We start from the raw sequence: 15526 nt of genomic DNA, 5'->3' as shown, positions 1-15526 counted from the left end.
TGAGAATCAGAATTATTCAGGGACCAGTTTAGTTTTGAAGTGGTTTGAAGGGCCTTCATATTAGAAATACCGAATAAAGGACCCCCATTTTTAAAAAGACACCCCTCAAAGTTTTCAAAATGACATTCAGAAAGTGTGTTAACCCTTTAGGTGTTTCACAGGAATAGCAGCAAAGTGAAGGAGAAAATTCAAAATCTTAATTTTTTACACTTGCATGTTCTTGTAGACCAAGGAGGAGATTTATCAAAACCTGTGCAGTGGAAAAGTTGCCCAGTTGCCCATAGCAACCAATCAGATCACTACTTTCATTTTTAACAAGGCCTCTGCAAAATGAAAGAAGCGATCTGATTGGTTGCTATGGGCAACTGGGCAATTTTTCCTCTGCACAGGTTTTGATAAATCTCCCCCCAAGTTTTTAAATTTTTACAAGGGGTAAAAGGAGAGAAATCACCCTAAAATTTGTAACCCAATTTCTCTCGAGTAAGGAAATACCTAATGTTAATTGCTCTGTGGGTGCACTAGAGGGCTCAGAAGGGAAGGAGCGACAATGGGATTTTGTAGAGTGAGTTCTTCTGAAATAGTTTTTTTTGCTGTTCTGGCACCATAAGGGCTTCCTAAATGTGACATGCCCCCCAAAAACCAAAAAAATGGAATGTAACAAGGGGTACAGTGAGCCTTTACACCTCACAGATGTTTTGATGACTTTTCGTTAAAGTTGGATGTGTAAGTGATTTTTTTTTCACTAAAATGCTGTTTTTTCCATAAATTTTAAATTTTTACAAGGGGTAATAGGAGAAAATGTCCCCCAAAATTTGTAATCCGATCTCTTCTGAATATGGAAATACCCCATATGTGGATGTCAAGTGCACTGCGGGTGCACTACAATGCTCAGAAGAGAAGGAGTCACATTTGGCTTTGGAAAGCAAATTTTGCTAAAATGGTTTATGGGGGCATGTCGCATGTAGGAAGCCCCTATGGTGCCAGAACAGCAAAAAAAAAAAAAAAAAGATACTAAAAAGATACCCACATGAGATACTATTTTGGAAAGGACACCCCTCAAGGCACGTAACAAGGGGTAATAAGAGAAAAAGCCTCCCAAAATTTGTATTCATTTCTTCTGAGTAAGGAAATACCCCATATGTGGATGTATACTGCTACAATGCTCAGAAGAGAAGGAGCGCCATTGAGCTTTTGGAGAGAGAATTTGGTGTGAATAGAAGTCAGGTCCCTTTTGCATTTACAAAGGTAGAGAGATAAAGAAAGGTGTTCCCCTCAATAACGGCGCTGGTCCATGGATAGATGTATATGCATTTATTGCAACATAAGGAGCAACGCGTTTCGACCCCGGACAGGGGTCTTCATCAGGCAGCATTTACAAAGCTCCCCATGGTGCCAGAACAGTGGACCCCCCCCCCCCCCCACACACACACACAGACGTGACCCCATTTTGGAAACTACACACCTCACAGAATTTAATAAGGGGTGCAGTGAGCATTTACTCCCCACTTGCGTCATTTTCACAGACCACTGTTCCAAAAAGCTGTCAGACACTAGTGGAGTGTAAATGCTCACTGCCCCCCTTATTAACCCCTTAAGGACACATGACGTACTGGAACGTCATGTGTCCGCTCCCGATCTATAACGCGGGGCCACAGCGGGTCGGGCCCGGCCTCTAACAACGTCCGGGACCCGTGGCTAATAGCGCGCGGCATTAATCGCTGTGCCGCGCGCTATTAACCCTTTAAAGTGAAACTGAAACCATGCCGGTTAGCTCAGTGGGCTGTTCGGGATAGCCGCGGCGAAATCGCGGCATCCCGAACAGCTTACAGGACAGCCGGAGAGTCCCTACCTGCCTCCTCGCTGTCCGATCGCCGAATGACTGCTTAGTGCCTGAGATCCAGGCATGAGCAGTCAAGCGGCAGAATCATCGATCACTGGTTTCTTATGAGAAAGCAGTGATCAATGTGAAAGATCAGTGTGTGCAGTGTTACAGGTCCCTATGGGAGCTATAACACTGCAAAAAAAAAAAAAGCGAATAAATATCATTTAACCCCTTCCCTATTAAAAGTTTGAATCACCCCCCTTTTCCCATAAAAAAAAAAAAAAAGTGTGTAAATAAAAATAAACTTATATGGTATCACCGCATGCGGAAATGTCAGAATTATAAAAATATATTGTTAATTAAACCGCACGGTCAATGGCGTGCGCGCAAAAAAATTCCAAAGTCCAAAATAGTGCATTTTTGGTCACTTTTTATATCATGTCCTATCAATGCAAAAATGGTACCGTTAATAACTTCAGATCACTGCGCAAAAAAATGAGCCCTCATACTGGCCCATACACGGAAAAAATAAAAAAGTTATAGGGGTCAGAAATGACAATTTTAAACATATTAATTTTCCTGCATGAAGTTATGATTTTTTCCAGAAGTACGACAAAATCAAACCTATATAAGTAGGGTATCATTTCAATCGTATGGACCTACAGAATAAATATCAGGTGTTATTTCTTCCCAAAAAATATACTACGTAGAAACGGAAGCCCCCAAAAGTTACAAAACAGCGTTTTTTTTTTCAATTTTGTCTCACAATGATTTTTTTTTCGTTTCACCGTAGATGTTTGGGCACAATGACTGACGTCATTACAAAGAAGAATTGGTGGCGCAAAAAATAAGCCATCATATGGATTTTTAAGTGCAAAATTGAAAGAGTTATGATTTTTTAAAGGCAAGGAGCAAAAAACGTGGGGTCCACTGTTCTGGCACTATGGGGCTTTGTGAGCACACATGGCCTCCAAAAAAGGGTCACATGTGGGTATTTATTGTTTTGCGTTTGTGTCAGAACCGCTTTAAAATTAGCTACCCCTGTGCAAATCACCAATTTAGACCTCAAATGTACATTGTGCGCTCTCACTTCTGAGCCATGTTCTGCGCCCACAGAGCACTTTGCATCCACATATGGGGTATTTCTGTACTCAGGCGAAATTGTGTTACAAATTTTGGGGGTCTTTTATTCCCTTTTACCGCTTGGGAAAATTAAAAGGGCAACACCAGCATGTTAAAAATAAAAAAAAATTACACTAGCATGCTGGAATAGACCCCAACTTTACCTTTTCATAAGGGGTAAAAGGAGAAAAAGCCCCCCAAAATTTCTAACACAATTTCTCCCGAAATACGGAAATACCCCATGTGGCACTACACTGTTGCCTAGAAATACGACAGGACTCCAAAGCAAGAGTGCGTCATGTGCATTTTAGGCCTAAATTGGGCATTTGCATCCGCAACCAAAATACCCTACGGCAGTGTTTCCCAAACAGGGTGTCTCCAGCTGTTGCAAAACTCCCAGCATCCCAGCATTCCTTGACAGTCAGTAGCTGTCTGGCAATACTGGGAGTTGTTGATTTTCAACAGCTGGAGGTTCCGTTTTGGAAAGAGTGTCGTACGAGAATTTTTTTTCTTATATGGGGGGGGCGGTGTAACTATGTAGGGGTATGTGTATATGTAGTGTTTTACTTTTTTACTTTTAATTTTGTGCAGTGTAGTGTTTTTAGAGTACATTCCCAGGGGAAGGGGTTTACAGCGAGTTTGAGCTGCAGCGGAAAATTTGCCGCAGCTCAAACTTACAGCGGGAAACTCACTGTAAACCCCTGTCGTGTTAATGTATGCTGTACATTCACATGGGGGGGGGGGGCAAACCTCCAGCAGTTGCAAAAGTACAACTCTCACTCTCAGCATGCCACGGACGCCACCTTTTTTCCGGGTCACTGGGGACCGATTGACCCGGAATCGCCGCTAATCGCCGGTCTGGCACGGGGTGCCTGTTGGCATCCCGGTCCGGGCCCCACCCTGGGTCCTTAAGTACTAGAGTGTCAGGGCGTACCTGTACACCCTGGGTCCCTAAGTGGTTAAAGCCAACTATCATATGCAAAAAATGAATGTTATACTTACTCAGAAATTCACTGTACATTGGTACAAAGTTGCTTGTAATTAGAGAATCATACTGTTCCTCGGTGCTGCTATTAAAATCTGCAATGAAAATAAAGGTTGCTCTGTGAATAACAATGCCAGACTGAATATGAAAAAACAAAAAGACTTCATAGTACAACTGTTCTTGCAGTAAAATACACACATAGGCAAAATCACAATAATGGTGAAATAAATTGTACCAAGGCCCCAAATGAATTACAATTAAACTTTTACCTAGCCACCCCATCCCCCTTTCATTTCTGCGCTTAACCCATGTTCTGGCTCCATTCAGCACTCCAGTTATAATTTGGGAGCAGAGGTTACGTGCCCACCACAGCCAAGCAGCAGCCACAGTGGTCACACTCTGTACTCCTGTTATCACAGCTCAGTAACGGGAGCTATGATGCCAGAAGTATGGAGTAAGCTGACTGGCAGCAACAGTCTAATTTTCAGGCATACCTTCTATATAGGCCAAATGACACTTATCTAGTCTATAATAAAGTTACTGTATAGGATCCCTGTTCCGTTCCATGCTATGAGGATATGTTCTACTACAGTTTTAGCCTCAAGAAGGAGAATTTTGTCTTCAAAGAGATAAGTTGTACAAGAGCCTCTCTGCCTTACACTGATCTATTTCGGCCTACGGTCGGGGCAGCGATGCCTGTCTTCCAAGTCAGAGGGACTTCCTTGAATGTCGTGAATAAAGTGAAGTCCAATTGTGCACTGTGCACCACAATTAGAATAGGCACACAAAATGGAGAAACCTAATTTTGCCATTATAATTTCCAAAACACTCCATAAGAACAGTCAGGTCATGTGTACAGTTAGGCCACTTTTACTTGGCAATAATACGGAAGTATTTTACATCGTATTGTCCCATATTGTGGCGGGAACACCTGGATCTTCTGCAGTCCTACAGTACTAACATTATATTGACATACTATCCTTTGGTGATCTAAGTCAGGTTCAGTAGAACTGCTGAAAGTCTGGATGTTGCTGCTTTAATATTGGTGCAAAAAAAATGCACTCATGTTACAGTCATGTGAAAGCAGCCTAACTGTGAGCTATCAAATTGATACAGACCTTAGAGGATATAAACACCTTTGCAATTCATTAAAACCATACCATTCTGTTGTACAGTATGTATATATGTTTCACTAAGTGATTTTCTTACTGCTACTGACACTGCTCCTGGCTGGGTCAGCTCTCTCCGTTCTCCCCCTTCCACATGTATATTCTGCACAGACATTCCGCAGCAGCACAATCCTGTTGATTTCAATGGGATTCTGCTGTTTTGTTCATACAGCACAATTTCCTTGGCAGCAACACCTGCTTCAGAAATGCTGATTCTGGCATTTGCAAAAACATTGAACCTGTGCAATGTTTTTGCAGATTCTGCTTGTAATTGCATTGCCATCTATAAGACGGCGCATCTCCAAGAGATCCTATTACCGGCATGTTCTGACGGCGCTCTGCTGTCTGTGGGATGCTGTCCGTGCGGAAATCTTCCATATGGACATTCCACCATGGGGACATAGCCTTAGTGTTATGTGCAGCAAGGAGGAGTGAGTTGTACAGACAGATTGGTAAAGCATGCAAGTTGCCAGACAGGGTATATAGGCTCATAGAGGAAAACTTATGCTGATGAAAAGTTGCCCAGTTGCCCATAGCAACCGATCAGATCACTTCTTTGAATTTTGAAAAGGCCTCTGAAAAAAAAGAAGGGATCTGATTGGCTACTGTGGGTAACTGATCAACTTTTCCCCAGCACAGGTCTTAATGAATCTTCCCCATAATCTCTTTTTGGGGTCTACCCTTGTGGCTCATTTGGTCTCACAAGTTACCCCTTTGAGAGCTTTCAGGTCCGGGACCTGTCTCTCATATCCTCTCACTGTGGTTTTCGGGTTCCAGTCCTAGATCAATGCCCCAATCCTCTTTCTTAGAACACTGTAGTTAACTAGGCTCAGATCCCCGTTCAGTCAAAATACAGCTCTAAGTGTCTCATGCATTCACTAAGCAGACACTCACAGGCACCAAACACAATTATATGGACAAATGTCTGCCCAACTACAGACACTTTGGCTCAACACTTCTAGTTCAGTAAAATCCACCATCAAGCCAGCACAGGGCACCAGGTAAAGGTTCCTTCTGAATGACATCCCTCACCTGCAGAATGATATCCAGGAATGCCATTCCTAGGAGCAAGTTAAAAGAATGAAGATTGCAGCCTCAAATTTAGAACAACCTTTTTTTTATTAAACTCAAGATTACTGCCAACATACAGAATGTAAAACAAATTTTTCTATGTCATAGATGTCTACGGCTTTAAAAAAAAATATATATATATATATATATATATTGCATGATAATAAAAAAAAAAAAAAAAAAGTGCCACTATTGCCCTGAATCCTTTCCAGGATCCTGCTGTAATATCAAATACAACTTGAATATATTCATAGATAATATCTGACCCTGTCATCTTGCCATATAAAATTTTGCTGTGATGTTAGAACCTTTGTTACTATTGTATAAGACATTTAACAGATTTCAGAATTTGCAGCCTTCAGAAATGGAAAGTACCTTCAAAGCCATAAACCAAATCTGATAACTGTGTTTTCTAGTAATTCTTTAATTCTATTTGTGCATGTCTCTTCATGTAGAGCCCGTTGTGTTGTTTACACTGTACTTAGAAGAAGTCTTTACGGGGGAAGATTTATCAAAACTTGTGTAGAGAAAGAGTGGTGCAACCTATCAGAGCACTTCTCTCATTTTTAAAAAGGCTTTAGAAAAAAATGAAAAGTAGTAATTGGATTGGTTGCTATGGGCAAATGCACCACTCTTCCTCTACACAGGTTTTGAGAAATCTCAAAAATCTCTTTTTTTAGGCACATCACAATTTAACCATCCGATTATCAGACCGTAAAATCGGACGAAATCGAATTACAAAAGATCACATACAATTGTATGTAAAAATTTCTTTGCTATCCGATTTAAAATAGCATTCAAATATCGTGCATATGAAAATTCCATCCGATTTTCAATAAAAATCTGATCCTGTTTTTAACCCCTAAAGGACTCAGCCCATTTGGGCCTTAAGGACTCAGACAATTTTATTTTTAAGTTTGCGTTTTTTCCTCCTCGCCTTCAAAAAATCATAACTCTTTTATATTTTCATCCACAGACTAGTATGAGGGCTTGTTTTTTGTGGGACCAGTTGTCCGTTGTAATGCCTTCACTCACTTTACCATAAAATGTATGGCGCAACCACAAAAATACTATTTGTGTGGGGAAATTAAAAAGAAAACCGCAATTTAGCAAATTTTGGAAGGTTTCGTTTTCACACCGTACAAATTATGGTAAAAATGACGTGTGTTCTTTATTCTTTGGGTCAATACAATTAAAATGATACCCTTGATTACATACTTTTCTATTACTGTTGTGCTTAAAAAAAAAAAAACGCTAACTTTTTAACCAAATTAGTACGTTTACAATCCCCCTATTTTGAAGACCTATAACTTTTTCATTTTTCCGTATAAGCGGCGGTATGATGGCTCATTTTTTGCGCAGTGATCTGTACTTTTTATTGATACCATATTTGCTTATATAAAACTACATACATTTTTTATTAATTTTTTGGGGAATAAAATGTTCTAAAAAAGCAGCTATTTTAGACTTTTTTTATTTTACGTTCACGCCATTCACCGTACGGTATCATTAACATTTTATTTTAATAGTTCGAATATTAACACATGCGGCGATACCAAATATGTATGTAAAAATTATAATTTTTTAAAACTTTTTGTGGGTGAAATAGGGAAAAATTTTTATTGGGGGAGGGGTTTTTTCAAAAATGTTTGACTTTTTTTTTTTTTTTTAACACTTTAATATTCCCCATAGGGGACTATTTATAGCAATCATTTGATTGCTAATACTGTTTAGTGCTATTCATTGGACAAAGCACTGATCAGTGTTATCGGTCATCATCTGCTCTGGTCTGCTCGGTCGCAGACCAGAGCAGAAGACCCATGGAAGGCAGCAGAGGTGGGTGTCTGCCGTTCTGGATGACTGGATCGCCGCTGCAGCGCTGCGCGTGATCCAATCATCCATTTTAGTGACCGCAATGCTGCAGATGCCGTGATCTGTATTGATCACGGCATCTGAGGAGTTAATGGTGGACATCCGCGCAATCATGGATGTCCGCCATTACCGGTGGGTGCCTGGCTGCTATCAGCACCCGGGTCCAGCCGCACATGATCCGAGCATCACTCCAATGCTCGCGGTTATGTATAGGACGTAAATGTATGTCCTGGTGTGTTAAGTACCACCTCACCAGGATGTACATTTACGTCCTGCGTCATTAAGGGGTTAAAATTAATATGTATGCCAATGGCAATAAAGTTTTATATAATTGAAGTGTATGTGTTTTTTGTGTTTTGAAGTCTACTGCGCATGCGTGCAAAAAGATTTTGTGTGATTAATCTGATGCGATTTACACAGACATCAATAATAAAAAAAAAAAATTGGACACCATTTCGAACCGATTTTGAATCTGGATGAAACATTGTGGTCAACCACAGTTTTACCTCCAATCTTAAATAGTGCAAAATCGGATGCGGATCAAAACTGATGCATTTGTTGTGTATCATCATTAATGAATCAATGGATACGACTTGGCATGCAGATTTGTACAATTTCCAAGCTAAAAATCTTGAGAAGAAGTAGGATGGTAAAATGAATGCACCCTAAGAACCATGCAGGGTGCGTCCCTTGCCAGTCCACATCAGCACCCACAACTGGCAACACTGTTGTTTTGTAATAGGTTTAGACTTATTGCTCAGCCACATCCAGATGATTAAAGCTTTTGCAAATCCCTATTTAAAGAAATGTACTCACTGGGAGGATGGAGGAAGCTGTGGGTTATATTCATCCCTGGCTTGTAGTCTGAGCATTTTTGGCTTTGTGCCTCTGGAATTCTACCATCAGGCCGCAGACAGTCTGATAACGTAGGAGGTATAGAAGAGCCTTCTGCCTGGTACAGGACAATCACAAACCTTTAGTGTCATATAATCCATATGAATAATTCATCAAGTAATGCTGGTTTCCCTGTCACAGTTCGAAATTCTTCCAGTCTTAGTAATGATAAGAAAACTGAAAACATTTGGTTTCCTATTGGAATATTACTAATAAAATGACTTCAGTGAGCTAGATGGAAAGCATATGAAAGGATATTTTGTAGTATGAACTTGTAGTATGAATCATGGAAACATCAAACTTCAGGCAGACAATTGCAGGTCTGAAGCTGCAGTATGAAGTAACTAGGTGGCACGCTTTCAAGGTTTTTATAGTTTTGATCATGTTTGCGACAAGCTTCCAGTGATTTATGAGATCATAACACCCAAAGACTGGGTACACACTGCATTGCCCAGTCTGTCAGTGATATACATCGGTAACCTGTCAAAAGAGTATGCTAACATATACCATGATGTACTGGCAGCCTCTTTATTCAGTTTAAAGGGGTACTCCGCCCCTAGACATATTATCCCCTATCCAAAGGATAGGGGATAAGATGTCTGATCACGGGGCCCTTGGCCGCTGGGACCCTCCGTGATCTTCGTGCTGGCACCGTGACGTCACACCATGTCCCCTCCATTCATGTCTATGGGAGGGGGCATTACGGCTGTGACCGTGGGGCGTCCCAGCGGCCAGACCCCCGTGATTAGACATTTGTGGTGGCCCAGTAATGGATGGTGTTACCCTGAACTTTCCCTGCCCTGTCAGGCAGTGTCCCTCTGTGTCCCAAGGGCCCCCTGCAGTGTCCCCCACCCCCCCACCAATGTTACATAGTTACATAGTTAGTACGGTCGAAAAAAGACATATGTCCATCAAGTTCAACCAGGGAATTAAGGGGTAGGGGTGTGGCGCGATATTGGGGAAGGGATGAGATTTTATATTTCTTCATAAGCATTAATCATATTTTGTTCCAGGAATGTATCTAACCCTGCTTTAAAGCTGTTAATTGTTCCTGCTGTGACCAGTTCCTGAGGTAGACCGTTCCATAAATTCACAGTCCTCACGGTAAAGAAGGCGTGTCGCCCCTTGAGACTAAACTTTTTCTTCTCCAGATGGAGGGAGTGCCCACTCGTCCTTTGGGGGGGGTTTAACCTGGAACAGTTTTTCTCCATATTTTTTGTATGGGCCATTTATATACTTATATACGTTTATCATATCCCCCCTTAAACGTCTCTTCTCAAGACTAAACAATTGTAACTCCTTTAATCGCTCCTCATAGCTAAGATGTTCCATGCCCCATATTAGTTTAGTCGCGCGTCTCTGCACCCTTTCCAACTCCGCAGTGTCCCTTTTATGGACAGGTGCCCAAAACTGAACAGCATATTCCAGGTAAGGCCGTACCAATGATTTATAAAGGGGGAGTATTATGTCCCTGTCCCTTGAGTCCATGCCTCTTTTGATACATGACAATATCCTGCCGGCTTTGGAAGCAGCAGCCTGACATTTCATGCTCTTCTGTAGCCTGTGATCTACAAGTACACCCAGATCCTTCTCTACCAGTGACTCTGCCAGTTTAATCCCCCCTAAGACATACGATGCATGCAGGTTATTAGTACCCAGATGCATAACTTTACATTTATCCACATTGAACCTCATTTGCCAAGTGGATGCCCAGACACTTAGTCTATCCAAGTCATCTTGTAACATATGCACATCCTTATATGTAAATATGTTATGAATTATGCTGTGTATTGTACCTTTAACAAGTTATACCATGTGATTGTTACCCAGGAGGTAACCGTGACCCGCTGACCCCAAGAGTGACCTATGGGCTCCCTGCTAGTCCCCCCCATAAAAGCCTGGGAGGAGCTAGCCTCTCTCTCTTTTACACCAAGTGTAAAAGTTTTTGTTTAGGTCAGTCGTGCCTAGTGTGTGTGTGTCCAGAGTATTGGAGGCCTCAAGTCAAGTCCTGTAGCCACAGTCAAGAGCAAGTAAGCCAAACCTGCAGCAATGTCAGTCATCAGTCAAGTCAAGTCAGTCTCTGTCAAATTGTCAAGCAACGTGGCCTGCACCAAATTGTCTAGTCCTACTACAAGTCCCAGCAAACTCTTAAGGTCTCCGAGTCACTGGTCACCCCCTTGGGCCCTGGCTGAACTGTATAGATTGTACCAACTTTCTAGCTTCAGTAAAGGCACCATTGTTCATGACTTGGCGTCTGTGTCTTCATTGCCCCCGTACCTAGCCCAGGATCCAGCGGTATACCTTCAGGTGGTTATAGGCTAAACCATGCCCTAGCGTCACAAATACAAGGGGTTAATGTCATTTGCCACTAGGGTAACAACATCTGCCCTGCACTTCCCACCACTCATCTTATCCCCTATCCTTTGGATAGCGGATAAGCTGTCTAGGGGCAGAGTACCACTATAATTACATAAAATCCACATTGTTTACTTTTATTTAGTAGGGCTCAAAAGCATGGTCTGCTGCACTTTTGAGTCCTGTAAAGCAAACTTATAGTAAATGTAGAAAAAGTAGTCATTAGTAGATTATGTTTGGGCCATTAAATTGAATGGGCCCACTGCCAGTACGATGTAATATATGTCTGTATACCTTTATGAAAAGTTACCAACATATACCATGAATGGTATGGTGTGAATCTACCCTTAGAGAGTGAAAATTTAGATGCAGTGTTCATTCAGTGCAGCGGTGTAAACTATGTATACTATTCTAAAGCAAATGCAGATACATACACAGGTATATAGTTAAAAAAGAATGTATCCAGTGCTGGATTTTTTAATCAGTACTATACTAAGGTGTTACTACTACAACTAACTAGTGTTGCTCGCAAATTTTATTCGCGAATATCGCATATTCGCTAATATAGCACTATATATTCATAATTACGAATATTCTTTTTTTTTTTTTTTCACAGTACACATCACAGTGATCACCCCTCTCTGTTTCCAGCTTGTGTGGTGTAAAGAAGGCTCTAATACTACTGTGCGAGACAGGTGTGCGAATTTTCGCATATGCGAATATTTGCATATGCGAATTTTCGGCTATGCTAATTTCGGTTAATGATAATTTCCGCATATATTGAATTTCGCATACGCAAATTTTCGCATATGCGAAAATAAAACGCGATTATGAATATGCAAATATTCGCGAATATATGACGAATATTAGTCCATATATTCGCGAATTCGAATATGGCCTATGCCGCTCAACACTACAACTAACAACTATTTTTAGTATTCAGTGGACTCCAATATTCTTAGCAGAATAGCATCCTTTTTTTTGGGGGGGGGGGGAATAAATATATGAATAAAATGTTATAACATTTTATGTGGTACTGCACTTAAACAATAAATGTGAATTTTTAAAGAGGGCATTGTCAGAATGGTTAGCACACAATTTCTTGTCAGAAACTACTTGTTACTACTCATAATACTCTTGTATATACATTGCTCAAAAATAAAATGGAACACTAAGATAACACATCCTAGATCTGAATGAACTAATCGTATGAAATACTTTCGTCTTTACATAGTTTAATGTGCTGACAACAAAACCACACAAAATTATCAATGGAAATCAAATTTATCAACCCATGGAGGTCTGGATATGGAATCACACTCAAAATCAAAGTGGAAAACCACACTACAAGCTGATCCAACTTTGATGTAATGTCCTTAAAACAAGTCAAAATCAGGCTCAGTAGTGTGTGTGGCCTCCAAATGCCCGTATGACCTCCGTACAACGCCTGTGCATGCTCCTGATGAGGTGGCGGATGGTCTCCTGAGGGATGTCCTCCCAGACCTGGAATAAAGCCTCTGCCAACTCCTGGACAGTCTGTGGTGCAATGTGGCATTGGTTGATGGACCGAGACATGATGTCTCAGATGTGCTCAATAGGATTCATGTCTGGGGAACGGGCAGGCCAGTCCATTGCATCTATGCCCTCCTCTTGCAGGAACTGCTGACACAATCCAGCCACATGAGGTCTAGCATTGTCTTGCATTAGGAGGAACCCTGGGCCAACTGCACCAGCATATGGTCTCACAAGGGGTCTGCTACCTCTGGCAAGCACGTAGGGCTGTGCGGCCACCCAAAGAACTGCCAACCCACACCATTACTGACCCACCACCAAACCGGTCATGCTGGAGGATGTTGCAGGCAGCAGAACATTCTCTACGGCATCTCCAGATTCTGTCACATCTGCTCAGTGTGAACCTGTTTTCACCTGTGAAGAGCACAGGGCGCCAGTGGCAAATTTGCTAATCTTAGTGTTCACTGGCAAATGCCAAATGTCCTGCACGGTGTTGGGCTGAAAGCACAACCTGACCTGTGGACATTGGGCCCTCATTACACCCTCATGGTGTCTGTTTATGACCATTTGAGTGGACACATGCACATTTGTGGCCTGCTGGAGGTCATTTTGTGCTCCTCCTGCTCCACCTTGCACAAAGGCGGAGGTAGTGGTCCTGCTGCTGGGTTAATGCCCTCCTACGGCCTCCTCCACATCTTCTGATGTACTGGCCTGTCTCCTGGTAGTGCCTCCATGCTCTGGACACTACACTGACAGACACAGCAAATCTTCTGGCCACAGCTCGCATTGATGTGCCATCCTGAATGAGCTGCACTACCTGAGCCACTTGTGTGGGTTGTATACTCCGTCTCATGCTACCACTAGAGTGAAAGCACCACCAGCATTCAAAAGTGACCAAAACATCAGCCAGGAAGCATAGGAACTGAGAAGTGGTCTGTGGTCACCACCTGCAGAACCACTCCTTTAATGGGGGTGTCTTGCTAATTGCCTATAATTTCAACCAGTTGTCTGTTTCATTTGCACAACAGCATGTGAAATTGATTGTCAATCAGTGTTGCTTCCTGAGTGGACAGTGTGATTTCACAGAAGTGTGATTGACTTGGAGTTACATTGTGTTGTTTAAAGGGGTTGTGCGCTGCCCTTCCTTTCGGAGCTCCGCACGCAGCGTCCGGAAGTTCATTACTCCGAACTCTGTGTGCGGGCTTCCGTGTTCGCGGCGCCGGGTGTGATGTCACGCCCGGCCCCCTTGTGACGGACGCCCCCTCTACCAAAGTCTATGGGAAGGGGGCCTGACAGCGGTCGCGCCCCCTTCCCATAGACTTTCGTTGAGGGGGCGGGCGTGACATCACGAGGGGGCCGGACGTGACGTCACGCCCGGCGGCCGCGAACACGGGAGCCCGCACGCAGCGTTCGGAATAATGAACTTCCGGACGCTGCGTGCGGAGCTCTGAAAGGAATGGCAGCGCACAACCCCTTTAAGTGTTCCCTTTATTTTTTTTGAGCAGTATACAACCAAAGGCAATTAATACAGTAAAGTTGATGTAATGCGCAACTGCAAGTGCTTTTATATTATACAAAATCTATGGCCCATGTGCACTCCATTGAATAAAAATTTGAAAAGAAAAAGAGGGCGGAGTCACTTATTATAAATATTATTTATATATATATATATATATATATATTTTTTTTTTTTTTCTTTCTCTTATTGATATACATTGAAAGACATAGTATAAAATCTCACACAGAGAGGAGAACTCCACTGATTGGAGAAAAAAGGGGTCATTCCAGATGGTCCATACAACAAATCACATGTATAGTATAACATTTCTGTATAAGGTGCAAACATAGAATTAACAAATACATACCAATGCAATGTAACAATACGCAGAGGACTGCTGGAGAGGCGCCACTCCAATGCACGTTTCGCGATGTCCTTTGTCCTGGGGGAGCCCCAGGATGAAGGACATCCCGAAATGTGCGTTGGGGTGGCATCTCTCCAGCGGTCCTCTGAGTATTGTTACACTGTGTTAGTATGTACACTGCTCAAAAAAATTAAGGGAACACTTAAACAACACAATGTAACTCCAAGTCAATCACATGCTGTTGTGCAAATGGAACAGACAACATGCGGAAATTATAGGCAATTAGCAAGACACCCCCAATAAAGGAGTGGTTCTGTAGGTGGTGACCACGGACCACTTTTCAGTTCCTATGCTTCCTGGCTGATGTTTTGGTCACATTTGAATGCTGGCGGTACTTTCACTCTAGTGGTAGCATGAAACGGAGTCTACAACCCACACAAGTGGCTCAGGTAGTGCAGCTCATCCAGCTGTGGCAAGAAGGTTTGCTGTGTCTGTCAGCGTAGTGTAAAGAGCATGAAGGTGCTACCAGGACACAGGCCAGTACATCTGGAGACGTGGAGGAGGCCGTAGGAGAGCAACAACCCAGCAACAGGACCGCTACCTCCACCTTTATGCAACAAAGAGCACTGCCAGAGCCCTGCAAAATGACCTCCAGCAGGCCACAAATGTGCATGTGTCCACTCAAATGGTCAGAAACAGACTCCATGAGGGTGGTATAAGGGCCTGACATCCACAGGTGGGGGTTGTGCTTACAGCCCAACACAATGCAGGATGTGTGGCATTTGTCAGAGAACACCAAGGTTGTCAAATTCGCCACTGGCGCCCTGTGCTCTTCACAGATGAAAGCAGGTTCACACTGAGC

At 42.5% G+C, this 15526-nt stretch overlaps 1 protein-coding gene across 1 annotated transcript in view; it reads right to left on the bottom strand.

The window, feature by feature from the left end:
• The window catches only part of ENPP3 (ectonucleotide pyrophosphatase/phosphodiesterase 3), a 178948-nt gene that overhangs the window by 50155 nt on the left and 113267 nt on the right, over positions 1-15526 (bottom strand). The window contains exons 21-22 of the mRNA XM_056563313.1: positions 8858-8993; positions 3947-4024 (exon numbers count right to left, since the gene is read on the bottom strand). Coding sequence (XP_056419288.1) covers positions 3947-4024; positions 8858-8993 — 214 coding nt within the window. The remainder of the gene's footprint in view (positions 1-3946; positions 4025-8857; positions 8994-15526) is intronic.

Source organism: Hyla sarda, chromosome 3 (genome assembly GCF_029499605.1).
Source record: "Hyla sarda isolate aHylSar1 chromosome 3, aHylSar1.hap1, whole genome shotgun sequence".
Classification (NCBI taxonomy): Eukaryota; Metazoa; Chordata; class Amphibia; order Anura; family Hylidae; genus Hyla; species Hyla sarda.
The sequence above is the reverse complement of the archived record's forward strand: the minus strand, read 5'-3'. Positions and strand labels throughout refer to the sequence as shown.